Source organism: Trachurus trachurus, assembly GCF_905171665.1.
Source record: "Trachurus trachurus genome assembly, chromosome: 17".
Classification (NCBI taxonomy): domain Eukaryota; kingdom Metazoa; phylum Chordata; class Actinopteri; order Carangiformes; family Carangidae; genus Trachurus; species Trachurus trachurus.
In genome coordinates, this window is record NC_139900.1 from 29,349,394 (window position 1) to 29,376,745 (window position 27,352).

General features: G+C 41.7%; 1 protein-coding gene across 7 annotated transcripts; it reads right to left on the reverse strand.

Annotated features, from left to right (window-relative positions):
• Positions 1-712: 712 nt before the first annotated feature.
• On the reverse strand, positions 713-25,741 carry kif1ab (kinesin family member 1Ab). Of its 7 annotated transcripts, XR_014596140.1 has the most exons (50): positions 25,316-25,741; positions 23,924-24,100; positions 22,169-22,242; positions 21,829-22,008; positions 21,586-21,654; positions 21,106-21,284; positions 20,883-20,994; positions 20,430-20,507; positions 20,234-20,299; positions 20,115-20,132; positions 19,940-20,018; positions 19,758-19,836; positions 19,217-19,359; positions 18,989-19,027; positions 17,628-17,758; positions 17,434-17,513; positions 16,910-16,985; positions 16,724-16,803; positions 16,521-16,627; positions 16,312-16,395; positions 15,871-16,051; positions 15,695-15,767; positions 15,476-15,566; positions 15,146-15,294; positions 14,491-14,669; positions 14,018-14,155; positions 13,778-13,896; positions 13,128-13,213; positions 12,840-12,975; positions 11,828-12,014; positions 11,605-11,695; positions 11,361-11,479; positions 11,202-11,257; positions 10,615-10,723; positions 10,412-10,478; positions 10,037-10,121; positions 9,799-9,904; positions 9,470-9,493; positions 9,200-9,314; positions 8,953-9,086; positions 8,759-8,820; positions 8,510-8,655; positions 7,971-8,162; positions 7,791-7,862; positions 6,940-7,046; positions 6,044-6,163; positions 5,729-5,921; positions 5,489-5,607; positions 3,952-4,628; positions 713-3,917 (listed from the first exon to the last, which is right to left on the reverse strand). XR_014596140.1 is itself a non-coding variant. In XM_083992113.1 (49 exons), the coding sequence occupies exons 2-49, from the start codon at positions 24,027-24,029 to the stop codon at positions 4,571-4,573; spliced, it is 5,088 nt and encodes a 1,695-aa protein (XP_083848239.1). In that variant the 5' UTR covers positions 24,030-24,100; positions 25,316-25,741; the 3' UTR covers positions 713-4,570. The 7 variants fall into 7 exon arrangements, 6 of the variants coding, with proteins under 6 accessions (XP_083848239.1, XP_083848241.1, XP_083848238.1 ...); XM_083992113.1 differs by having other exon boundaries at positions 713-4,628; positions 12,846-12,975; XM_083992115.1 differs by having other exon boundaries at positions 713-4,628; positions 7,818-7,862.
• Between the last annotated feature and the right edge of the window lie 1,611 nt (positions 25,742-27,352).

The window sequence follows — 27,352 nt, forward strand, 5'->3', positions numbered from 1 at the left end:
ATTCGCTAACTCTAAATATTTAATTTGACCTTCAACACTGCTAATTATTGGTTTGCGTACAACTAGACGAATTGTTAAGAGGCATCAAGGCAGTACAATTGTTTATATTTCACCTTAATGTTTCATTCATTTTGTTCTAATTAATGTTGTTAATGTTGTTGATGTTCAAAAAAAGAAAAAAAAAAAGAACTGGACTTTTTCCCTTACCCATGTTGTCCTGTGTGGAGATCAATATTAGAAATAAATCAATTTCTCCTACCTTTGAGATTTAGCACCAACAAAAACAATCTTGTTCATGAGTTGCAGAAAAATGTAGGACATCAGTCATCTACTCAAATTATGACTGATCCCCTGTTGATTGATGATTATGATAGTAAAACACTGATGGATACCAAAAAATGAAGTGAAAAATATTAGTAGTCCCAAAGGTGATCCCCAAGGAACTCTTTTGTGGAAAATCTTCAGTTGTTTTTGTTATTATCAAATTCTGTGATAGCTTTTTTTTTTTTTTTTTTACATGTTTGGGTAGCATATACTGTATCTGCTGCCTGATGGGTCAGTGGACCAATATCATTGTGAGTCAGATCTAACAGATGACTGGAATCAACGTGTTTCCTGTGAGCATCTCATCATGAACAATACAAATTATGTACAAAATACAACAACGGCAACAATTACACACATGACACAAAAATGTTGCATAAGTTTCAACACTCATTTATTTATTCGCCTTATTTTTTTCTTCACAACTTTTGTTACGTGTCCACAGACATGAGAAAAAACTCCAGAACACTCAAAAGATAAACGTGAGCACTGAGATTAAGACTTCATCACAGGCTAAGACCCATCTCTGCTCCTGTCAAGCAGCTCAGAGCCAGAGCACAGACCTGGGATCATCTACCCGCTCCACAACAACAAACCTCATCCACAATGAGCTGAAATGTGCAAAACTGATCCCCGGTCAGCACTCCTAAACTCTGGGGTGACACCTGACGAAGCAGCAGGCCAGTTATTCTTATTCATCATGGTATACAGAGGAAGAGAGAGAGTTAATATCATCTGTGTGATGAGACCCAACACAGAAAATCTCCATTTATATACAAGACAGAGCCAAGAGGAAGGTTTCCAGTTAGTCATTACAAGGATCATGAATGACAATACTTTACAAGCAGCACTTCAGGGGGGGAAAGCTGTTGTCATTAGCAAGCAGTAAGGCAGGAGAGAGGGACAGAGTACAGCAGAAGATAAGTGGACCTGCATGCTTTGATCCAGAGCTATATGACAATTAAAAAGCAGCCAAATATGAAATAATCAACTCATTTACTTTTCTACAATTATTGGCCAGTGCACTAAAACTGTCTTGCAAAGTGTTTTTTTTTTTTTTTTTTTTTTTTTTTAAACACGATACCCTTGGACTATTAGGATTGGAGGCATTGCACTTCATCTGCCAGTTGTAAACTAAAAAAAACAGAGAATCAGTAAAATTTGGTGCAGTGTTGGTGGTGGTTTGATTGCTGAAGCGAAAATGGCACAGTTTCAGAATCTAGTCTCATCCTCCTCTCAGAACAGGGCCGTCATGTTATTAAACACAAACCATACATTCTTAAAACATCATCATATGAAATCATATTAAATAAAGATGCTTTGTGCGTTAAGTGCAATATATTATAAGAACACAATCTATCTTTCAAAACTCTATCATTATAACTTTCCATTTGTTTTCTGTTCCAGCAGACAGCATACATAATATATCTATAAGCTTTTGACCAATCAAATAAAGTTGATTGTACCAAGATGATCCAAACGATGCAGTTGCACCGAATTCTTTGGGGTCACAAGGAGCAACAAATCCGTAACCTTTGTCCGATCTTTTTAAAGTATTAGGCTGCACTGCCCAGCAGGTTGGTTGGCCTGTGGCATAAACAGTCCTAAATACTATCTGCCGACCGACTGTAAATCAGATTTGGGCAATAATCTGATTTTAATCAAAATAAAATGAGAAAGACGAAAATGGCTGGCTGACCACGTCTTTGGTATAAGATTTAAAAACGAACAGATGTGACTAGTACTCCATTAAATGTAAATAATATAATAAACGTACATAATAGTACCTATTGTAACCCAGATGATTTTTAGATTAATGTTTCATTCTACTGGTATTATTTGTAAACAAGCAACAATAAGGGGTCATCTTGGTACAATGCAAAATAGAAATATAAAGTCAAGGTATAAAAAATAAAACTAAACCGTCCTTGACAAAGTTGTCATAACAACACCAAAGCTAAACATACTGTACTGGTTTCCAACACTAGCACCAGGCTGTCAAATATCTAGCAGCTACAGTACAAAAGCTAAGAGGGGAAATTCTTTTAAATGCAACATTTAGAGTCAATGATGATGAGATATACGCTGTACTGTACTGTTACAGGCTTTATACCAACATACCGTGAAGCATCAATGATAATATTCACTCTCCAAAACTTTGACGTAGATAATCAATATAAAAACAAAGATCCATAGCATTGACTAGTCCTACTCTGACATAAAAGCTCACTCTTATAGACACATGTAACTAACTTTAGTGTTGGTGTTCAAGACGATGATGAGGGAGGGAGAGAAGAAAAAGAGGTGAAGAAAGGGAGGCACTATCTGGTGCGTGGGCAATGCTCTTGCCCACTCAAAGCAACTGCCCTCAAAAGGTCCACGATCATTTACAACTTTCCCTTTAGCTACTACAGGAGATTTAAATAGTAAACCTACTTAATGTAACAACTCTGCTGGCCCATAACAGACACAATAAGTGCTTATTTGATACAAATCTAACAACACGCATACAGTACAGTTGTCCTCCTGCTGCTTTTGCCATATAAAACATTAATTTAGGATATAATATAAATGAATATAAAACTCCATTTAAGCAGAATTGATTAGTTTGAAGAAATTGCTTTGAAAAATACACTTATTTGCTTTCTTGGGAGAAGTTAGATGAGAAGATGTAGAGGTGATGCATAAGACCAGTGTTCCCTAAGGGAAGGAAACCTGCTGCAACATTATTTAGCATGAGGATTGCTTCCTCGCCAGGGTGGTACTCTTAGGTTTGTGCTGGGAAGACAGTTAGCTTAGCGTAAAGAAACACAGGGAGACAGGTAGTCCGGCTGTGGTTCCAAAATCCAGCTGGCAACACTTCTGAAGCTTCATTAAATACCTCACTGTTTATTATCTCATTTGTGTCTTTCCAGATGTTGTCTAGCAGCACATCACTTCCTGTGAAGTCTTAACATCTTAGTGACCTTTAGAAGTTTTGGTCCAGTAGGCTGATTTTATTAGCCATGGAAAAAGCCCCAGCAAACTGTTCCCACCCTTTTTCCTGCTCAGCTTGGCTAAGCTAAGCTAAACTAGCCAGCTGCTTGCTGTAGCAGTATCTATCTTCTTATCTTTCTCGGTAAGAAAGCAAATTGGCACATTTCTCAAACATTATCTGGTTATTCTCAAAAACCGTCTGCTAACACAACTGCACCGTGGACAGTGTTCAAAACAATTAAAACAAGACAACAGTGCTTTGGTTAAATCAACTGAGTAAATGATACGAGACATCAACTCAATAAAGACAATAAAGTGCCATGCAACAAAACTGGTCAGTGATCCTGTCACAAGTAACAGTGCAGGGAACCTACGATCCCAACAATAAATAATATTTTTCTCTATGGGCATGAAAAAAAAAAGCACATATCAAGAACAAGGCAAGGACATGACTTATCTCTCCTGATTGTGGATTATTTTTGCCTTAGTCTAGCCAACGAACTCAGTTTTCATTAGACCAGTTTAAGAAAAAAACGACAACACAGGTACAACTTACCCCTTTGTCCTAACAAATCCCTCCTCATGCTACTTCAGTGTTAAAATGACTGATCAGTGATCTGCTATCTGAAACCTCTGCAGAGAAACAAATACTCTATGCTGTAGAGCACCAAGCCGTTCCAAACTGAGGTAATGTACAGTATTCGTAGAATGGATGCATGTGGAGCTGTCGTCCCTGCACTTAACACACTTCTTCTACACAGAGAAACATCCAGTGTAATGCTTTCATGTTCCCCCTCGCCTGATGGCGTTAATTAGAAATACATGGATGGTTGGTTGAACAACTGGGACTTCGGTTAAGGATAGATGAGGGAGGGACTGAGCACATATCAACTTTCTACAGGGATTTGGTGGCCTCACAGATGACAGATATCTACATGTCTATGAAAACTAATCAGAACTAGTCCAAATGCCCAGCAAAGGTAAGTTAATTAACATGTCTGGGTGGTTAGCTTTTCTTATGTATTCTTCTAATGGTCAGGAGGGCGCACACCATGCAGAGTTTGAGGTGTCGACTGCAAAAAGAGAGAAGGGACGGTTTTGTTGGGCTTTGGGATGAGCGACAGAGTGGATTCATTTACAAGGGTACTTGAATGGTTTTATGTATAAGGTTGTTTAAATGGTCAATGTTCATTAGAGCAGGATGGTGAGCGGAGCTTTTAGATTGTATTGTTTTGTTTTATTTTGTTCTTCCACCAGGCTGGTTCACCTCTCACATCCTCTGAGCAGACGGGACCGACTGGACTGACTTTCTCCGGGAGAGCTTTGACCTGAAATGGGAAATTAGGAGAAAAGTAAATCGTACAATATATACAGAGTGGCGATAAAAAAAAAAAAAATATATATAAAATAAACAATATTTTACAGCCCCCATCATCATCTAATATTTTCTTAGGAATTTTCCTGGAACAAAGCACTACTTGGGTTCTGGAGGAATTTCTTTCAACTTGTGAGTATAATAATAAGCTGCGACATCAAGATATCATCTTTTTAATTGACGTCGTGAAGATGTTACAAACACATTATTTAGGCATCACCAGGCAAACATAATTTTTCCTTTGCAGTCATGTTTCTGGCCATCTGGACAATGGGAATCCAGGATTCAGTCTCTTTTAGCTCCATTTTGGGTCTCCACCAGCTCCCGAGAGAGTATCTGGCTTTTTACTAAAATACTGAACATGAATATTTGTGAATGTGTGAACATTTTCATTTCACAAAATGCTGCATTTTTGCTGCAATTTTTCCTTTAGTCTTAAGAAATACTGAAAAATATCACCTCTTCATGCCTCTAAAAATCCTACGGATAAAATATCCCTTTAAGAAGAGTGGTCACTCTTTTGTTGAACAGCTCACGTCTCCTGTTCTAACTAAGGCGTATGACCTACAGTATGTTGAGGGTTCACAAGTTGACATGACTTTATTTTAAGTGGTCATGAGGGAAAAATGTTTAGAAACAGCTCTGAGCTAAATCTAAATTGAACACACCTCTATGAGCAAAGAAGTTACTGAATACAATTGTTATAAATAACAATTACATATCAGTTTCTCTCTAGGATATAGGATTACTGCAGTTCTACTAAACCAACCAACAGTCATTTATTTTTCAGGTTGGATTTTCTCCTCCACCCACCTGATGGTGCCGGCTAACAGAGGGTTGAAAGCGTACAGCCAGTCATGCATCTCTTTGTCGTTGGTGGCCTGCAGCAGTATCCCACGGTGCTCGGTGCACACAGCAAATGTGTTTGGAGTCTGGAGACATTTAAAACCCTGAGGTTACTCAAGTTCATTCAGGTTCACCGAGTTAATGCTTTTTTTATTATTATTATTATTTAGAAATCAGTTTGACTATTGAGCTGAAGCTGAGCCGTACCCGCAGTAAGGTCTGTTTGTCCTCACTGTATTCCACCTTTGCAGACGACAGGTTGATGACAGCTCGCTCAACGCTGTCCCTCTCGCTGCGGTACAGGTAGACGTAGGGCCTGCGCACCACCACGTAGCGCTTCACCCAGCCGCTGGTGTGAGGCTCCAGGAAATGCAGGTAGCCCTTCTTTGACACAATGGGGCTGCATATAATTAAAAAATGAATAATGTTCAAGACAAAATGAGTAAAACTTGATCATACCTGCTCTTAAATGATGTTTATTCCCTAAATGAAATCAGTTGAGTGCAGATTGTGCAGCCTGACCTGACACGGATCTCCTGTATGTCAGGAACGAAGGTGCATCCTCTGAAAGCCTTCTTTCTGTCCACGGGGCTATACGGGTCCAGGTCTGGGGTGGACGCTCCTGAACCGGGTTCAGTGTGTCTTCACAACACAGATAACATGTTAATAATGTGACAAACAGGCGGTATTGCAAGTAAACAAGTCTCTGGACATCATAACACAAAGCCTTTGAATTCATTCACAAAATGTTAAAAGTGAAAGGACAGTTTTGTGCAGTAACGGCTCATCAATGAAACTGGGGTTTTGTACAAGTTCAGTTAAAGCAATAACCCATGATACTTCATTCTCCTTGTGTACACGTTGCTCTAAATGGGAAAATTAATATTATTTAACATATACAAAACTTCAAAGTGTAAATTCATATAACACGATTATATTATTAGGTTACAAAATTAGGCGGTCAAAAGTTGAGGACACAAGAATTAACCAGTCAGGGAAGGGCTAATGAAAGCTGCTGAGCTGCATCATGGGAAATGTAGGACCCAGGGCTTTATGAGCTTGAATGACACTATGGGCTAAAAGTTGAGGCATCTTGGTCTGTGTTGCACTGATTTTCACTCTTTGCTTTTTAATTTCAATCGGCCTCTTGCAAGTCCACCTTTATGAAAGCACAATACCAAGCTACAGCTACAGTAACCAATGGACCATTCAAGAGTGATTCAGTTTGTAACAAGTGAGATTGAGATTTTCAGGTCTTAACTGTTTTTTACGAGATCCTAGATACCCTGGAAAAAACATCATCTTCAGACATGTAAATGTTTTGCATTTACAGTGGCACCAACAACCTGTTTAATGTAGATGGAGAAAAAAAAACTATTTAACTAACCCATGAAATTAAGGTTAGAGCATGTACGTACCTGATGTCATAGTGTCCCTCGACCAGTGACGGGCAGGTAGAGGATGGAGTGAGTGTACTCAGAGACGATGACGATTCCCTCATTAGTGATGCAGACATCTCAGAAAGCTAAAACACACCCACACATTTACACACACACACACACACACACAAATGCATGGAGAAGAACACACACACACAAGACCCAGGGGACAAACAGATACAGACAAAACATACCGGCAAACAATTAAGCACGAACAACACAGACATGCATTCAGAAAACAACTCAGTCAGACAATTTGTCATTTTTTATAGTTATGTATTGCAGAACCATGTTTGTAACCACGGTGTATCACAGATCCTCATTATGTCTAAGAGCCCCTCGCTGATTAATATGTTAACATGCAGGAGTAAGATCAGGTTAGTGGAAGCCTCGCAGTCTGGGAGGAGGAGGGACAGTGAGGGGTGAGGTCGGGGGAAAAGGAGCAAATACAACTAAATTAGAGATAAAATAAAGATAAAGATAAAATATGGCCACATGGGTTATGACAGAAAGAATTTAACAGGGGACCTTGGTCAATATTATCCTAAAAAGAACAAATCAAATGACTAATTGATAATATTTAACCCAGATCTGCTGAGGGATTATTAAGACAGATAAGAGATGTTTAAGAAGTGAGTGATATAAAATTAGACGGGCTGGGGAAGAAAAAAAAGACACAAATGTGTGCACAACAAATTATTAAATGAGTTAAATGCGGAGGGAGAGGGTGGGTGAAGGGCGGGGCTTAAATATTTTGTAAGGGTACAGCAGTAAACGTTAGGTTTAGAAGGATTACTGGGCCGGGTTAGAGGGCCTAGGCTGGGGCTCACCTTGCTCTCACTGGCACTGCTGCTCACCTGGCTGTACTCCCTGTTGAAGGTGTGCATCAGCAGACGCAGACACTAAAGACAGGAAATTAAAAAAAAAAAAACATTATTTTTTTTAGATTATGCTGGACACAGGATAAGATGAGGCAAAAAGTTTGCAAGGCCTCGAAGATCAGCAGTCACCTTGGCGGCCAGCTCCCTCTGCCTCTGGTTGGGGCTCTCGAGGGCAGGGCTGCCGCTGCCGGGACTGTGGCTGAAGACGGGACTCTTTGCAAAGTCGCTGATGTCGCTGCTCTTGTAGAGCGCCTCCTGCCCCGCCTGCAGAGTCGCCTCCAGCTTCTCCCGCAGCAGCAAGTAGTGCCTGGTCTTCTCCACCTAAAACCACAAGCACATGCAAACTTACAACAGGATCAAAAGTGTGTCATTTCAATTTCCAATTTCAAGTATTGCAATTGTTCTGCCACCATCAACCATGGTTTATGTATGAATTAGATTATGTTACTTTCTGAGATCAATGAATCATTAAAGCCTGTGTGAATTATCAGGAAAATGAGTTACAGCAAAATAGTCTTTCATGTGAAAATGCGAATTTGGTGACGTGGTCTGGTTGTTTGTAGCAAAAATGAACTGGAATCAAAATTTAGACTGATTCTATGAAGCTAAAACTCACTAAACACATCACTTGCACTTGCAGGTGTCACCTCTTCAGTTTGCACACTGACCTCCTGCAGTAAGCTGAGTTTCTCCAGCTCCCACTGGTGGTCGAGGATGAGGCTGTCGCTACGAGGCCTCCATCCGGCCAGGTTCTCTTCTCCTCGGACGTAGGCCACAGAGGTGTCCAGCACGCGCCTGCGACGACGCTGCATGCCTGATGAGAAGGAAGAAAAAAAGTCCACACTTTTAGCACACCAAAACACAACAACTCACATTATTTCTATAGATATAGTTTTCTCATTCTCTTTTTATCTCACCTGGACTTCCATTGTCTGCCACGTGGCAGAGAGTGACTTCATAGACGCCTGTGACACGGTTACTGAGATGGAGACATGCAACAGTTCAATGGTGAATTTCAAAGAGAGGTGTTTGGCAATTAACCTACAATTTACATTTAAAAGAGTCTGGAACAAGTGCGATATTCAGACTGTGTGACTCTGTGAATGTGCACCTCTCAGAGGGCCGCAGGCAGCCGGTGCTGAAGAGGTTTCTTATGGAGCGAGAGGCAGGCAGCTTGGTGTCACGCGAGTAAAACACCATGCAGAAATCTTTGGTGATCACTGTCGGCTGAGTGCAGTTCTCCATCTAGTTAAACAACATAGGAAAGCAACAAATCAGAAACCATTCACGTCTGAACTTTTATCAGTTTTGAATAAATAGTTGAGACAAAAAAAAAATAACAACTTTCCCTCCGGTACCTCGAGATAAGCAGAGAGGGTGATGTAGATCTTCTCCGCGTATGGAGTGACTCTGTTCAGGAGCAGAGAGTTGTGCATGGAGCTGTCCCATGCCGCCTCGAAACGGTAGAAAGTTCTGACATGACAGAAACAAAACGTCATCATCTATGTGCGTGGGTTTAAAGAGAAAAGAGCCAACCTGGCAAAAAAGCAGCTAAGAGCAGTAGGATATGTTGTTATAAGAAACAATAATTGAAGATTAAAGATTTAAAAAAATGATTGCCATTATACCTATGATCAACTCCCAAGGAGACGCTGCCATTAACAAAGAATAAAGAGAAAAAGGACAGGAGTTAGAAACTTTTAACTGAAGCTGTTAAAAGTTAAAAACTCAGCAAATAATACTGATCCATGCAAACTGAAAAGTGCATTGAAGCAAAAATTGTATTTGATTATAAAGACATGTTCAAGCGACACAAAAAATAAAGAAAAGAAGCAACTGATCTATCTATTTGATAAATTGTATCAAATACACTTTTAAGAATACATTAAAAGAGGAAAATACTTCAAATAAAGTGAACAACATGAAAGGAAAAGAAGAAGTGTGGACATTTATTTACTTGTCGTCATGTTTTGGCCAGAAGTATCCAGACGACAGGATGTTGAGGGAGAGGATGTTGGGGTCTATGATGGTCTCATCGGCCTCTGGGGTGTTTCGAATGCGACCTGAGGGCAAACAAGTCATGATCACATCACTTCACTGACAAGATATTATTTAAAAAAATACATTTAAAGATGTGTTGTTGTTGTTGTTGTTGTTTTTTTTAGGGGGGGGGGTTAATTGTTCTCATTACTTACCAATAACCAGCTCCTTCACCTCTTTCCACTCAATATCATTTCCTGTTTCATGAGCGATGGTGACTGTGATCCTCCTCTGAATGCCCTGTGGAGACGAGAGAAGACACAGACCAGTTTGTTACTGGAGTTTCAGTGGTGAAGATCAATGTGTTTCATGCTGAGATTGAAGAGTTGAATAGACTGGATGTGTTAAATGTGGCTGATGTTTCAAATTTTCAAACTTCATCATTTCTGTTTAATAGAAATAAGAAAATCTAAAAGCCACAGATCAGTGGGTATATATACTATATATCATCTACGGATACTGATCACTCTGAAGTCTATGAATAATCTTTTAGGAACACATGATGGTGGTTTGGTGAAACGTGAACAGACCTGATGTAAGAGGTACGTGCCGTGACAGGGCATCCCACCTCTGTGGTCAACGACAGCGGGGATGTAGCTGGAGACAGAGAAATAACACACACACACACACACACATTAAACCGATGCTGCAGTCATGGAAAGCAGCCTCTTTGTGTATGTGGTTGTTTTATTGTATCAAAGCACCAACACGACTAATAAAAGGTACGACTCACTCTCCATTGGCCTCCAGCTCACAGATCTCAAAGAATACCATGAGGTCGTATTTGGCGTGACATGGTCCCGCGGTGGAGCGAGTCAGAGTGCTGAGCTTCGTGGCCGGCACTACGAAGACAGGACAGATTGTATCTACCAGACTCCAATGAGAATCAAATTAAAGACTGACCCTTGGTGAGTTAGAGCTTCACTATTTATAGTCAAGTCAGTTTTATCAATATTGCCCAAGGTCACAAATCATCAACGGCCATGGTCACTGTTAGATATACCAAATATTTCCTTCTCCACATTTCAGATAATTGCCTTTTAATAAAATTACCACTCAATTATGACAGTTTGACATCTTCAAACTGCACCGCATATTATCCATCAGGTTAATCAGTTGATGAAATATAGAACTAATTTATTTATTTAACCACATATGAGCAAAAAGCAGTTTGTTCTATTTAAATGAGATTTGATTTTTATATAGATTATTATAGATTACAACAAATCATTACCTAAATCTAAATATCCAATTTATAACAGGTGGCACAATAAAATAAATGACAAATAAATATATCTGATACTCTGAGAAGCTGCTAACCTGGTTTGGATAAAGGCATGACCCTGGGGAACTGCCTCCTCGAGGGTCTCAGTGGACTGAAAGACGAAAGAAGGTAAATTAGACCATGAGGAAACTCTTTTCTCAGTTCCCAGTTAGTCATCAGCTGTAAGGAAATTAAAGTTCAAATATCCTCCTGACCTGATCAGGTCTTTGCAGAGAGGAGGGAAGGGCTGTTTCTGATAGTGACCGAACACCTCGAAGACGATGGGCTGAGTCTTAATGTACTCCACAAAGGACTTGGTCACCTCCACTGTGATCTGAGAGTAGAAAGGAGGAATTAAAATACAACTAAATGCCTCAATCATATGTTCTAGCAGCATGCTGACAGCTAATGAATTAATATTTGTTTATTTTAGGAGTAAATACTGAGTTCAGTGCTGACATTTTGTACGTGGTAGAAGCCAAGCGGAGGTCCTCTGCCGGTGTTCTTCAGTGGTTCAGTGGAGAAAGCTTCATCATGACGGTGGATGAAGCTGAAATGAGTGAAACCATTGTTATTTATTTTTTTAACCCAAGCTGACTACAACACAAACGCACTCTGGTTAACATGTATGGATCTAAAAACCACAAATAACCGAGAGCCCGAGGTGTTACTGTTCACTCACTTGAACTGGCAGAAGATGTCGGCGTATTCGGCCGAGATGCTGGAGGCCTGTAAGACGGTCACTCTGAAGGTGAAGGTGCTGCCGATCTTCAGGTGGGACAGAGCTTTCTCTGGAGAGAGGTCCAGAGGCAGATCCAGACCCAGACCCTGGCTCTTCACCGGACTGTTAGGAGCCTCCAGGGTGTCAACTTTAGACAAAGACACACAGATGAACACAGTGAGATTATTTTATGATGAATCTGTTTTTATTATAGCACTGCAGTAACATGAGTCAGCGCTGAAATATATGGATGAGTATGCTTTTAAAGGTTCAGTGTGTAATAATTGGCAAGGTTTATTGGCAAAGTCTGCCTATACTACCCATGAATATATTTGTATAAGTGTATAATCGCTATAAAATAACATTTGTTTGGTATTATAATTATTCTTTTATATATGCATGTAGCGGAGGTCTTGCTTTAAAGTGTCGCCATCTTGCGCCACCGTGTTTGTACGGCAGCCCGAACGGAAAATCCAGCCAACCAGAGAGCATGATTTGTGAGTTTTGCGTTCATAAATAAACCAACGAGGAAAAGGCGGAAGGAAAGAAGGAGGAGGAGGAAACAGCAGACATATCGTAAAATGGTTTAGATCTTCACCTCATCGCTCCTGAAATATAATAACTTAACTTATAAAAACTAGCTCTGAGCTAAATCCGGCACACTTACAGGATGCCATGGTGTTAACTGTTCATAAATGTGCACTGTCCTCAAACAAATAAACAATAAATGAAATGAAAAAAAGATATCACGGTTTTACCCCCATATTACACACTGGACCTTTAACTGGGTGTGTATGGAGAGAAAAATCCCGATATGTTTTCATAATTTTGGTGATATACAAAATCTTTCATAAATTTGGTAAATTTGTCTTTGGCTCAATAGTTTTCTTTTAGATATTAGAGCCTTGAGATCCTCAGCTCAGTCAAGATGAACAGAGCAGCGTGATTTCAAGTCCCCGCACAACCTTCTCACCCGTACAAGTGTTATTGTTGACTTCATCCGCAGAGATCCCTATCTCGGCGGTTTGTCCTTCTCCCTCAACGATGCGCAGCTCCTCCTGCGAGGTGTTGGAGTGCGACAAACCGACGGGGCACGACTCAGTCTGGAACTGAAACGAGATGAGTCACATTTACACCCGGCGTTATCATCAGCAGAAAATTGCAGAAATTCATATTGCACCCATTTCCAATTGATTTTAATGACGTTCATCATATTTTTTTGTTGTTTAGGACACATTCAGAGGAAACCATTATAAAGCACCTTCTCAAACTGTTTGTCTTCAAAGGAGATCTTGGCAGTGCCTGACTGCCTCACACCAGAGCCGTAATCAGGGGCTTCCTCATCAGCTGAAGAGACACAGACACAGAATAAAAATTAAAAAATTTATATTGTGCAATGTGCAATTTGTTCACCTTTTTTACATACAGAGAGTCCAGGTTTTGAAAAGGGTTTAAGTTCACTTTATAATGGAGTATGTTAATTTATAGGCTCCTACAGTATGTGTGCAGATAAATGTTAAAAATGTAGCAGTTTACCTCAGTCTATAGCTCATTTTGTCAGAAAGGTTTCAGAAGCCTGTTTTTTCCATACTCTTTTATTTTTGCCTCTTGCAGTCCAGGCTTTTGTAAAGAGAGTAAACATATATATTGCTGCTGAATAAATCTTAAAAACTGACTTAGCCTACATGTGATGTGTATTTTTTGGGGGAAATGGTTCCTGGAATAGTCTGTAGACAATCATAATCATTCAACTGTTTCACTGGTGTTAAAAATGCAGACTGAAAATCGAGAAAATCTGCAATATCGTAGAATCACAATTTAAATCGAATCGGCATCCAAAATATCGAATCGGGAGAAAAGCATATCATCCCAGCCCTACTGGTCATGTTACTGTTAGACTAATACTGGTACCTGAGATAGCCTGCACAGCCACTCTGAGGAAGCCCTTCACCTCTCCTTTCTCGCTGACGATGGCCACGCGATGCACCAGGGGCACCGGGTACAGCAGGTTACTCAGGTACACAAAAGCCCTGAGGAGAAGACACAAGGGAGCGATGAGGCCGGCCGTTTCTGGTTTCTGGCAAAGCATTTTACTGCGCAGTAACAGAGCAGGAACGTGCAGATGACGTCAGGGGTCTGGTGGTGACTCACCTGCCGACCAGGCGGAACCAGGGGAAGCGGTCGTAGAAGGGGTCGCCTCCGGTCAGGGCGTGGTCGCAGTCCTCCACAGCGCTGCTGGGGAGCTCTGCAGCGCGGTCGTACATTTCTCTCATCAGGTCCAGCCTCTGTCTGCAGGGGGCAGCAGAAAACACACAGATGTTTAAAATGAAGTGGTTTCCTGCACTTTATAAAAAAAACAAGAAGGCAATAGAGCATGTTTATAAAAGATGACATGGCTTTTTATATCTTTGTATCATAGCTCTCATATTCTTTTAAATAGCTTTTATTTGCATAGGTGTTATGTGAGTTACAGCTACGCATACTGTATTGTTCATATGATCCACACTGGATGTTGACAATATGAATTCCCATGTTTCTTTAAAATGATCATAAACAAGTAAAAGCTTTACCCTGGACGCAGCTTAGCTAAGCCTAGCTACCACTAATGCACAGATCTCTTGTACCTGAGTTTCTCCAGAGTCCAGTAATGTGTGGCTCCGTTCTTCTGATCCTGTACTTCAACAGCTACAATGGTCTGCGGGAAAGGGCGCCGCTCTCTCTCTTTGCCCACGCAGGGGGGCAGAAGGTCCGGCGGCAGAGGAGAGTACAGGGTGTCTGTCAACAGGACGAACTGGAACTGCACCTGTGGACAACACAAGGCCTAAAATGTCAGCGACTGCTTGTTATTAACCTACAGTCTCATATATGTAAAAACAATCTAATAAGGATGCCTATATGATTTCAAACACTATTCTTGTTCCTACACACTAGACAGAGCGGCTCCAGCATTTTCAGATTATTGTGCTGTATGTTGAATTCAGACGACTCATGCACTAGAGGCATTATGGCAAATCCCGACAATCAATTATTTTTCAGGAGACTTGCATTGATGCAAATCCAATTAAATCCACAATGGCCCCCGGCAGACACTTGATACACTTCACTGTGTCTCCAGAGCACCGGAGTCACATTAAAATAAATGTGACTTTGAGAAATTAGGAACTTCCAGTGGTTTGAGCAGACTATAATGCTTTTATGGAGGTAACAACAACAACAACAACCAGATGTTAGTGCTGCCTATGGAAACGTAGACATCTGCCATGTTTTCTGATGTCCCACCTTCTTCTTCAGCTCCACACTGATGGCGTTGGCCTCCTTGAGGAAGATGGCATTGCCCCAGAGCAGATCCCTGAGAGAGGTGAACTGGTAGAAACGCCACTTTCTGAAAGCCCACAGAGCCAGCTCAGTCTCACGCTTCGTCCAGGGCACTGGAGAGAGAAAAGAGTTGATATGTGAATAAAATGCAATCCAATAAAATCACGACAGAGAAATGCTTTATTTGTGTCAGTCAGAGTTTGTTGTGATTTGCTATGATATTGTGAAATTGCCTTGACTGGAATAAATAAAAAGAAAGAGAAAGAAAGAAAGAGTTTAACATAAAAGTATCACCTTCTTCTTCAGGCTCCTCCTCCTCCTCGGGCGACTCCAGGTAGCGAGAGTCCACTTGTTTCTGCAGAGCCTCCAGTTTACTCTCATAGTCCTGAAAGAAAATGCATGATCCAGTGATACAGACCAGGAACGGACTGAGTTTATCAGCTATTATTCTGTTTTCTTGGAATAAAATATTAATGTCACGTCTGCACATTTTCAAGTGCAGCTTTCTCTCACCAGTCTCTGCTGCTCCAGCAGGTTACTGGCCTCCTCTCTCTCTTTACGGTACTGATCCTCAAGCTCCTGAAGCCTGAAATCAAACATTATATAATTACATGTAAGTAAATGAGTGTATCAAGGTCATGAATTTCACATCCTTCTACACACACACACACACACACACACACACACACCTCTGCTCCATCTCCTGCTTCATGTCGATGCCTTGTTTCTCCAGCAGCTCTCTCTGAGCGAAGGCCCAGTCGACGGGCTCCACTGGCGTCTCGGCGCACGGCGTCCTCTCTCGCTCCAGGCGAGCCTGCTCCGGGTCGTTGAAGCGAAACACGTGGCTTTTTCCCATGATGATGCGATTTCCTGGTTAAAAAAAAACAAAACATCAAATTAGAAAAAAGTGTTACTGCCCTTTTGTACGATGATATTACATGGATATTAAAAAAGCTGACGTTAGGGAACAAAGTGACATTTTCCAATAGAAATTCACTCTGTTGTTCAACCTTGGGCCCAATTCTGTGCCACAGACTTGATTTGATATTCGCATCCTCAGAAGGCTGTATTCCTGTATTAACTCTTCTCTGTGCAGTGGCTTTGTTTTCCACCTTTTTCCTCAAACTTACCTGATCTCAGAACAGTGGGTGAGGTCACTCTCTTCCCGTTGACGTACGTCTCTGTCCCTTCGCATGGCTCAAGGATGACAATTCCTAAAAAGAAAAGATGTATAAAACCTAGTTTCTACAATATGGTGGTCTTCATTTGTAATATGTAACAGTTTCTTAACATTGCACTTTTACATAACTGGCCAGAGAGAAAGCAGAGGGCCACTTACCTTCTCCCTGAGGGCCCGTGGTGCTGCTGAAGGTGCAGTGTTCATCCTTTATAAAATGGCCACTGAGAACAATGTCTTGGCGAGTCTTGGCATTTTCTCGGCCGACCCTGCGGGAGGATACGGTGATTAAAACGAGTTAAATCCCCAGACAACAGCGCTGTATCTGGATCAGATCTCCAAAGCGATACAGTTTAAAATCTCACTTGGTAGTGCCGTCTTTGATGTAATACAGCAGACACTCGGACATCAGTGGGTCCTCGTTCAGGTTCACAAGATGAGGGGTCTAAAAGTGGAGATAATGAGTGGTATTTTTTATGTGTGTTTGTGCGGGTTCAGATAAATATTGTTGAAATATCAAGCTACTGTCCGACAGTGAGGAGCATCTTAACCTTTTTCGGGGAAAAGACACCGACAGTGCCTCCGTCTTCTCTCATGGCAACACCCATCTCAGCCAACAGGGCCTCCCTACAGAGAGAAGTTATCGTCATGGCAACAATGAGGTTGTAGTTGAGAAGAAAGTATGATTTTACTATCTTAGGTGAGGGATTTTAGGCACAGAGCTGAGACCTAAACAAGCCAGGTTCTCTGCTTTGAGGTAAATGTTAATGTCAGCAGGCTAACATTAACAAAATGACATCAAAATGACGAGTTTACACTTCAGCAGGATTATTTACCAACTTGTCTTGAAAAGTTATTGTTAATCTTAAAAGCTCTAACAGTCACTGTGAAGTCCATTTGTTTTAGTTTGACTTGACCAGCCCAGGTTGGTGCTGAACGGTTGAACATACTGAAGGTTTTAGGCCAAAGGATCAGAACATAATAACGGGTGGCATCCCTGTTGCTACAGACATCACAGGTCTAACATAGGGATTTAAAAAAAACAGAAAATACTGCATGAATATTTTGGACCAACCTATCCATGCGAATGGCTTCAGTACGACGCAGCTTCTCCTCCCAGGTCTCATTGAGCTCAGCAATGATCTTCTCAGTTTCCTGTTGGTGCAATGAAAACAGATTTTGGAAAAGTCAAGTTGGAGTTAGGACTTTTTTTCCTCAGATTTTCTTCTTCCCTCCCGTCATCTACTCTCACTTCTCAAATGTTCCTACCTTGAGCCTCTCGATGGCCTCCTCACTGGCCGGGCTGAAGATACGATCGTGGAGGTTGGCGATGGACCCGGCGCGGCTGGACAGGGCCGAGAGCGAGGGGGAGGGGCTCATTCCTGTCATGACGGTGGTCACTGTGGAGAGATCACCCCTTTGATTGACAGCCTGGCGATTATTCACAAAGTTCTTGTAATCGCACAGGTCTGCCAGAGAGAGAGGCGTTGCATGGAAGAGAGCAAGGAAGGAAGGAAGGAAGGAAGGAAGGAAGGAAGGAAGGAAGGAAGGAAGGAAGGAAGGAAGGAAGGAAGGAAAGACAGAACGAGGGAACGTCGAAGCAGACGCCGGGTAATTCAGGAAAGACATCAACGGGGATTGAGAGGAACACGCAGAAAAAAATAGGGGAACAACAGGGAGGAGTACAACAAAAAAAAGAAGAGAAAGCTCAAATAATGGATCAAGGAAGCAAGAGGTCATTTGCTTACCAAAGCCAACGCAGACAGAGAGAAAAGAGCAACTCAAACCAATGCAGTAGACTGAAAGTTAGAAATCAGAGGCTTCTCTTTTTTTCCTCTGACACTCAAATACAAAGAAACAAACTCAACAAGCTCGCAAGCATGAGAATGGTGCGAAGGAGGAATGAAAAATACATGTGTCATTGCAATGCATACAGACCAAATACAGCCCAGTTTTTTTTTCTGTTTGTTTTGGTTGGTGTTTTGTTTTTTTTCATGTGAAGCATATCCTTATGTCTTTGAAAGTGTTGAGCACAGCCTTTGGTAGCAGAGCTCCAGGCAGTGCAGGCCTCAAAGCTCCTGACTCACAGCTTCAATTAGATCCACACACAGAGAACCAGGATGCAACAAAAAAGAGCTCCTCAGCAATCTAAAATGGCGTCCTCTCAGTCAGTCCTTTCTTCCATGATCTCCAATAATGGGTTTTAGGAAATGCGGCATTAAAACGGCGTGTTTCGTGCCAGCCCTGACTTTGATGCCGTCTGCCTCTCCCAGCAGAAGCAATGAGTCCTCATGGGATCACCGTGCAAAAGCTTTAAGCCAATTTAAAGTTGTGTTATAAGGAGAAACATAGTTAGAGCTTCCCATGTTAGATAGAGAGCCAAAAAAAAAAAAAAAACACAAATTACCATGGAAATGAGAACTAATGAAAAGAAAAAAGGAGGCCATTTTGCGGAATTCTTGTTGCTCTAAATTATAATTGTACAAATATATATCTGATTTATAACATATTTGATTTGAACATATTGTCTCTTGGCGGTTGTTAGTCAGGTCTCTGGTGTGGTAGAAGAGAAAGGCTCAAGATTCATTTCTATTAGTTGCAAAGCGCAGGCTGGCTAGAGTTATACACACATTTCAAACCAGTGATGACGGGGCCGGTGCAGCGATACGCTGATAGGACAGAGGAGAGAACAGACTATGTGTGAGAGATACTGTTTTTAAACGTGAGGAGAGAATCAACCTGCACAAGAACTGTAAAAGCAGGTTTGTGCATGTGTGTTTGTCAGCCTATATATATATATATATATATATGTGCATTTCTGTGAGTGAGAGAGTCGTGTTTCCCTGTGTCACACTCACTCTCTATGATGTCTCCCAGGCCTTGTGAGTACAGCAGGTCCTTGAGGCGAGCCACCTCCTCCTTCAGCTCGCGCACCAGACGGTTGTTGGGGTCCTCGTTGATCACGGCGTTGCAGCGGATCTGTTTGGCCCGATCGGCATAGCTGGATGTGTACAGGCCAAGAGGATGTAAACATGATCATCAGGCTCTCCACACTGAACCACACTCACCAGCTCATGGTGGAAGTACGAGCATGGATGTAAGTTTCAATACCAAGAAAGAAAAAACATTACAGAAATGATGGTGCATGCATATACAAGTATAAAAGCATCACTAGGCCTTTATAAGTATCCATTAACGATGCAACACTTCTCAGCTACATAATGTGAAGTCCATTTTCCTCAGAAATATGCTAATATATGCACAAAATACCCCCAATCTGTTCATCTCCTCTAAAGGTTTAAGTGTGACCGTATCCTCAAAATGCTTTTTTTCCCCAGGGAAAACAACTGCTCTCATTATCTTCACAAAGATATTTGATGTCTTGATATTTTTTCTCACCGCAGGGTGCTGAGGGTTTCATCATAGTTAATGTCAGCAGGGCTAAGAGCAGCCACCATAGCTGTGCGAGAGTTTCCTCCTAAAAGACAAAAGACACAATATAAGGTGAGGCATTGGTCGACACAGGAAAATGTTGTTGTTGCTTTTATGATAAAAAAAACTTGAAGAATCTGTTTGTGTACCCAAGTTCTCCCTCAGTAACCAGGTCAGGACTGAGTCTCTGTAGGGAATAAAACTCTCCACCTTCTTCTTTTTCTTGTTCTGTTCACAAATTAAATACATTTGTTAGTGACCCTGAAAAAATACAGAGCGCGTCTTATTTGTCTTTTTAAAGTTGTGGTAGTTTGTTTTGCTTACTTTGTTTGGAGCGGAGTCCTGACAGTTGGAAGAGAAATACCAACATTTGTTATTTGCAGAACAGGAAATATGAATTGGCAGCATTTATATGTATGTGTATGAGGAGTTCAGAAACACACCACTTCAGCCAGAGCAGAAATAACTTTCCCCAGTGTGGTTAAAGACTTGTTGATGTTCGCTCCTTCCTGCAAATACAAAGAAATAACAATCAGTCATTTGACGTATTTGTTTGTCTATTCATGGGAACATTTTGATTTGATTACTATTAAATGTCTCTGAAGCATAAACACAGTAAAAACACAACCTTCATCTCACCTTCAGTCTGGTTCCTTTGGCTCCGGTGGAGTCGGCTCTCTCGCTCCCAGCTAAGTCCACCAGACTGATCTTGCTGACCTGCATCATGACAGAAAATATTTCTCAAAACTGCTCCCAACGAAAAATTATTAACACCCACAACAGCGATGCATTTCACCCGAAATGGCACCGGGAGCACTGGCCGTAAAACTTTACGAGCTGTTGTCAATCAATACCACAGCATGCTCATCAGATAATGACACAGCAGATGGTCCAACACTGGTCGTAAAAAGGTAATAAAATGATTTCTGCCTCATAGCAGCTCCGTTGTAGCAGTGACAGGTTTCAGAATAAAAAAAAATTATAATTGTTATTGATTTGTTTTTCTAAGAAGCCAAAAAAGAAAAAGAAAAACATCTCTCTGTCAGACACGGTTGATCTCTCAGGTGTGACAGCTGAGCTCGGTGTCTGCACCTTCTCTGATGTGTTTTCACTGTCCATGTCGTGTTTCTTCTGCGTGAAGATGATGTTGAAGACGGCGTGGGAGCGACTGCTGGTCTCGTTCATGTTGGTAGCAGCCACAGTCCTGGAAAAATAAATAATAAAATTCACACATCCACTGATTAATTTAACCACAACCGCATCACTTGTCTTGTGGTCGATCCAGCGTTCACTCTGAGCTCGCTAGCTCCTTCACCTGGCTTTGTTTCCAGAGTCCATCAGGTCCTGGATGTCGTTGTAGGAGGTGACAGCGAGTTTGGACAGGTCTTCGACGTAGGGTCCCATCAGAGGATGCTCTCTGACCCGCAGGTTGCCTTTGTTTTTGGGGTTAAGCAGGTCACGCACACGCTCACAGTAAATCTCCATGTAACTCACCTGGAGAAGACAAACAGGTAGTAATGTCATAAAAATACATTACTTGTCATAAATTGTTTTTTGGGGGCGATAAAAGGATAATAAATCAAGTGAATTAGCTTCTAGCTGTCTGGAACAATAATATAAATACAGTAGCAGCTGCTCCTGTGGAATATCTGTGATGCTTCCTTTAATTTTTCTGAAAAACTCACATAAGATGAGAACTGAATTCACTCAGTAGACTTGATGTTCATGATACTATATGATATTTTATACTCCTTTAAAGAACTGGGACAAACTGTGAAGAGCTCTGCCCACTCACCTCCACAGAGTAAGACATGCTGTTGTCATTATTGCTGTCATTGAACTTGGTGAAGAGGTCCTCACACAGCTAGAAAAACAGAGGATAGAAGTCATTCTAACAGTGATTAAAGGAAAAATGTATATATAAATAGAAAATGTTTCACTCACATTGACATTCATTCATAACAAATACACTGACTTTTCCTTTCGTTTGCTTTCTCACTGTCAATATTTACACAATTAGTCTCATATGCTTTATTACCAGAGGTATGATTCCTTGTTGGTCTTTCTCCTGACGTCCCATCATGGTGTAGCTTTTGCCCGCTCCGGTCTGACCATATGCAAATATGCACACGTTGTAGCCTTCAAAAGCATGAAGTAGCATCTCCTCTCCGATGTCCCTGTACACCTGCACCTGGGACGCATAGTTGATGTCCTCAGGCTGCACACGTGGAGGGAGCGGGGTGGATAAAAAAGACAAAGAAACTTAGTTTTGGATCAGTGTTTTCCATCTGATATTGGCAATTTATCGTTCATTTTCTAGGACTGTAAACATGTATTAGCTGTGAGGGGTAAAACTGAAATGATGCCATGAAACTCACCGTGGTGTGTGACCAGTAAGAAAAGTCAAAGTTAAAGCTCTTGTTTTCTTTCGGCTGTTTGGGGTTCAGGATCGCTGAAACACAGAAAAACAGATCGATCAATTAGACGCCTGAGAAACTGATGAACCTGGACATGATTTGGTTTCAGTCGAGTCATTGTCAGTTCTCCAGACTGTGGGAATACTTTAATTCATTCTGATTATAACTCTACATCCTATTGTTATGCTTCTCTTTAACACCCTTTGTGTGTCCTGTTTTTATTTTTATTTTTATGAGTATTTGTGAATTTCAATGTTATTTATGACAGAATAAAATGAATTGACATCAATCTAAACCAATAAATAGACCAGAGCGGATAGTTCACATCACCAGCAGGTTTAAATGCACAGTCATCCTTTCTTTTTAAAGAGGGGAGGGGTGCAGCGTATCTAGAATATGAAATACGAAGAGAGCAGGAGCAGACGCTCTGTTGGCTGCAGACTGAATCCACTGTATCGCCCCCTGCAGACTAGTTCAACACAGCAGCAGATACGTACGTCCTGCTGGAACATGCACTCAGCCAGGAACAACACAGAGCGGCTCTGACACAGGGAAATATAAGATGAGAGAAAGAGCGTTGAGCTCTCACCGTCACTGAAGCTAATGAGGTGAAATAACAGAGCAAAATTCCACTTTTAGGATGTAATGAGGTCATTAAAAACACCGACGGGAACGACAGGCACAAACACACACACACACACACACACACACACACACACAGACTTGCATCAGCTGACCCCCGTGTCTGGGCTCAACCAGAACAACAGGGTCTTTTTTTTTGGTCAGAGCAGCTCGCATGATGAGAGCGGAGAGCTGCGGCGGTCGCTACATCCTACACACAGTGACGGGCTTCAGGCCTGACTGAAGCTTTTGTTTTCCTGCCTATAGCTGCCAACGCGCTGCGTGCCTCCCTGCCCACTCTCTTGTTGCCGGAGGGAAAAGCTGCCTACGAGACAAATATCTGAGGTTAAATGCTAAACTTGGCTCAATGTAGGTCACAGGGATGTGAACCAATAAATAAAACAGGACCAGAGAGTCGATGCGTTGCTGGCGGAACATGTTGTGATTGAAGCTATTGAAGCAGATGCAAAATAAACATGACCAGTGGATTTTCACTAATTTCTCATTACTATAAATGTTCATGGATCTACTCATTCACCTATTCATTCATAACAGCAAAATACACCCTATTTACAATGCATGTGATGTGATCCTAGGAAATCAACATGTTTGATGCCTCAGGTTCATTTTTGCTATTTTGCTGATTTATCCTGTATTATGTGTAAAGACAATGAGTTGGGTATTCTACTTTATAGAAAAAAGTGGATATAAAAAAAGGAAGGCAGTTATTTACACACTACAAATGTGTGTCACATTGTATGCAGTACACATACCATGTATTATTGCATGCATTCATCAAACTGTGTTTTTTTTTAAGCCTCTTAATGTGCAATGTTTTTATGTGATTGTAGCTTAATTTATAAATATTTGTGTTTTTTTAAAGCAACCAAATGTGGAAATGTTCTTATTTTACACATTGCAATTTAAATCGAGAAACATGGGAATAGATTCATGTAAACATGCGTTTCTATTGCTCCCAATACACTTAACAACATGTGCTGACCAAACTGTGCAGCACCTCGTCCACATCAGTCCTAATGCTCCTTCTAATGATTTCCAGCCACATCATTTCACACACGTTGCGTTTCTACTCACTTGTGGTGTTTCCTGTCATCTGAATGATGCATTTGCTGTCCTTCGAGATCTCTCTGGAGTTGAAGGGCCGGACCCTCACCGCCACCTTCACTGACGCCCCCGCCATGATGCCGGTGGGTGTGTGGGCGAGCAGAAGAGCTGGATATCCGTGTGGCTGCGCAGACACACGCCTGGCACCTGCACAGGAGAAGAGAAGGGTTTGTTGTTGGATGTATGAACAACAGGAGAAGACGTGTGGTGGTCTCATTACATCTCTGCATCACATGATATTGTTGTTTTGTTTTGTTTTGAAGCCTAAATATCAGAGTGTATCTGCATTTTTGATGGCTTGTTTTTGTTTTTATGGCTGCATACTGAGGGCAGCGGCTTGTTATCATGACACATCCTCCATTTTCAGGGTCGTTGGATCAGTCAGCGCGGCTTCAGGCAGAGACCCACTGCTCCTAAAACACGATGACTAAATGGTTGGACCATCATTTGGCAGGAAGATCATCAGCATCCCTCCTGCTCCACAGTAAAATGGCTGCTTATTCTTCGGGCATCATCCCCCTCCCCACCATGTCTCATCCACCACTGGCTGAAGGCCTGCACTGTGCTGAAGCTGTGCCTCCTCCTCACCACTCAAAACAACACACGTTATGAAACTGTCTGGAATCAGCGGGGTGGATGGTTTTAACCTCATGTTTATAATGATTACAATCACTCCCCTACCTGCAGATATTTCTCCTTGAAAATATTAAATGTTACATCATCTCATGACTGGCGTCTCTATGATTTATAATGGTGTATTTATTTGCCTCAAGTGCGGCGCAACATCTCATCATCCCATCCAATCTCAAACAAATGGCTCCTAAACATCATTGTTATTATAAAAGACAGGTGTTGATCCCGTTTAAACGCGTAAATAACACATTCTCGTTGGATTCGTGGAGATATTTGCAATAAAGACGGTGAAGATTTCTAACCTATGTAAATATTGTCTCCTCCATCTTGCCTCGGCTGCCGCACCTCAAAGACAGGCCGCGTAAACACAAACGGCACAGACACCAAATCATCCAACACTGCGTCAGAAAGGAGGTCAGCTCGCGTTATTAGAGCTTAAATAACAAAGACGATTTGCTTTTTATATTTTTTAACCGAACCGATTAAGAAAGCAGCAATAAGATCTAAGTGGATTAAGCTATATATATAAAAAAAAAATTGTTGAAAGCAAAGGAATCAAACGTTGAGCATCCTGACGCAGCGTCCTTATTTATCGCCTCTAATGTACACAAGGCCGAGGAATTACAAACACACACACACACAAACACAGCTGGTGTCCTCACCGAGGTGTAACACCCTTCAGTGGCGATGCTGCGCCGTGAAAAACATCTCCGAGGATCCGCGTCTTACCTCAGCAACTCGGCACTCGACGACCGCAGAGGGTGAATCCTCTGCCCATTCAGGATCCTCCGGCGCCTCCTTCTTCACCGATCTCCTCACCAGCTCGTATTCGTGCGAGTGTCTCTCCGGCTTCGGTCAGCCTACAGCATCCCTTCCCTTAGCGCATCCATACATGGAGAATCCGCCGGGGAAAGAGAGAGAGAGTGAGGGAGAGGCAGCGTCAGTCTCAGCTTCAGCAGCAGCAGCGGCGGCGGAGGGAGGAGGAGAGGAGGAGGAGGAGGAGGAGAGGACAGCGGTGCGTCACTTAGAGGAGAGTGGAAGAGAGGAGGAGGAGGGAGGAGCGAGGACCTGACGGATGAACAGGATGATGGGTACAGGATGCTCCGGTGGACCGGCCACTATAGTCTGTCCGTCACTCGGTCAGCCTGAACGGAAGGAAAATGGCGGTGCTCGCTGTGGCTGGGAAGCTGAGTGGAGGGGTGGGGTGGGTGGGGGGGCAGTGGTGACATCAGCTTCAGCATCATCAGCATCATCCGCAGCAGGCCAGGCAGCCACCATGAGGCCGAGCCATGCAGCACACGGAGGCAGAGGCAGAGGAGGAGGTGGGATGGAGTATTAACCGTGATGGAGGGATTAATGAAGAACAGCACAAGGCAGAGAGGCAACTATAGGGCCCGAGGGGTCATCAGGGGCCTCCTGCCACAGAGCCTGTGTAGGAAATGAATGAATGAATGAACATCTCTATTAAAAAAAACTTAAAAGAAACACATGAGTAGGAAAGAGACACAAAACAAGTATTGAAGAGACACAAAATGACCATAAAGAGTCGTACAATAAAATGAAAGAGATGCAGAATGGGAAAATGCAAAAAGACATGAGAGAATTGAAACTAGGCATAAAACAAAACAAGAGTAAAAAGATAGAAACAAGTAAAGGTTTTGACACAGCATCATTATAGAAAGATGTAGAGGGAGAAATCACTGTGAGAGACAAATAACAAGTGAAAAGAGACACTGGATGTGTGTCTGGTGGTCCTTGAGGGCTGGGGGCCATCTCCATCTCTTTCTCCAGGGGCCCATAACCTCTCCACATCTGTCATAGTCTGGGAATTTTGTAGCTGAGATGTAAGTTTTTTTGTTTTTGTTTTTAACTTAGCTATACGTTGTTTTGGAGTTTAGTAAGACACTGTATTTGTTTTACACTTAGAAAGCTCCAAATGGACATTATAAACCAGTGTTTATACAGTTTTGACATTAACCTCTTACTTTAAATGTAATGTCACGTGACATTTTCTGGACTGACTCAATTTTGTGATACTGTGAGAATGTTCTACGATAAATAACCACTGCAGGCTCAACCAGAGACCGCGGGTGTTTATGTGAAGTGCAGTTTTGACAGAAAACCACATAAATCAAAAATACATTTAAAGTATAGACACTCTAGCATTGAATATCTATAAACGCGCTACAGTTTTATGACGTCCCCTGTGGACAAAGGTGTGGGCATGTCTCCCCTCTCATCCACCCCACTCCCCAGCTCCTCCCCCCAACTCAACTTTGGTAGATTTTTGAGTTCTGAGTCCAGACCAAAGTCCAATGAGATGGTAACACAGAGTCCCATTGATTTACTAGTGGTGTAATTATTGACCAGGCCAGACTCAGAGAGCCGCCTTCTGCTGATCCTGCCCTGACATAACAGGGTTTTTTTTAATCAACGGTTAAATAGGAATTTCAATATTAAAAAAAAAAAAGTAATGGCGTAAGGGAATTTCATCAGCATATGTGTAGCAACACATTAAAATCTTAATGTAAACTGTGCAATTTTCTCCCCATTAATATTTTAACATCCCTAAAAAAACAGATTTCAAGGATATCTCTCTATGTCACGCTCTGTTCTCAAAGTCCTGAGACATGAGGAAATATCAGTGTTTTCTGTAAAACATGAATTCTGTTAATGAGACATTTGCTGACCCAAAACAACGGTGCAGAAGAGTGTCTCTGCTCTGACACTTGAATTAATAAGTAATGAAACCTCAGCGAAATCAGC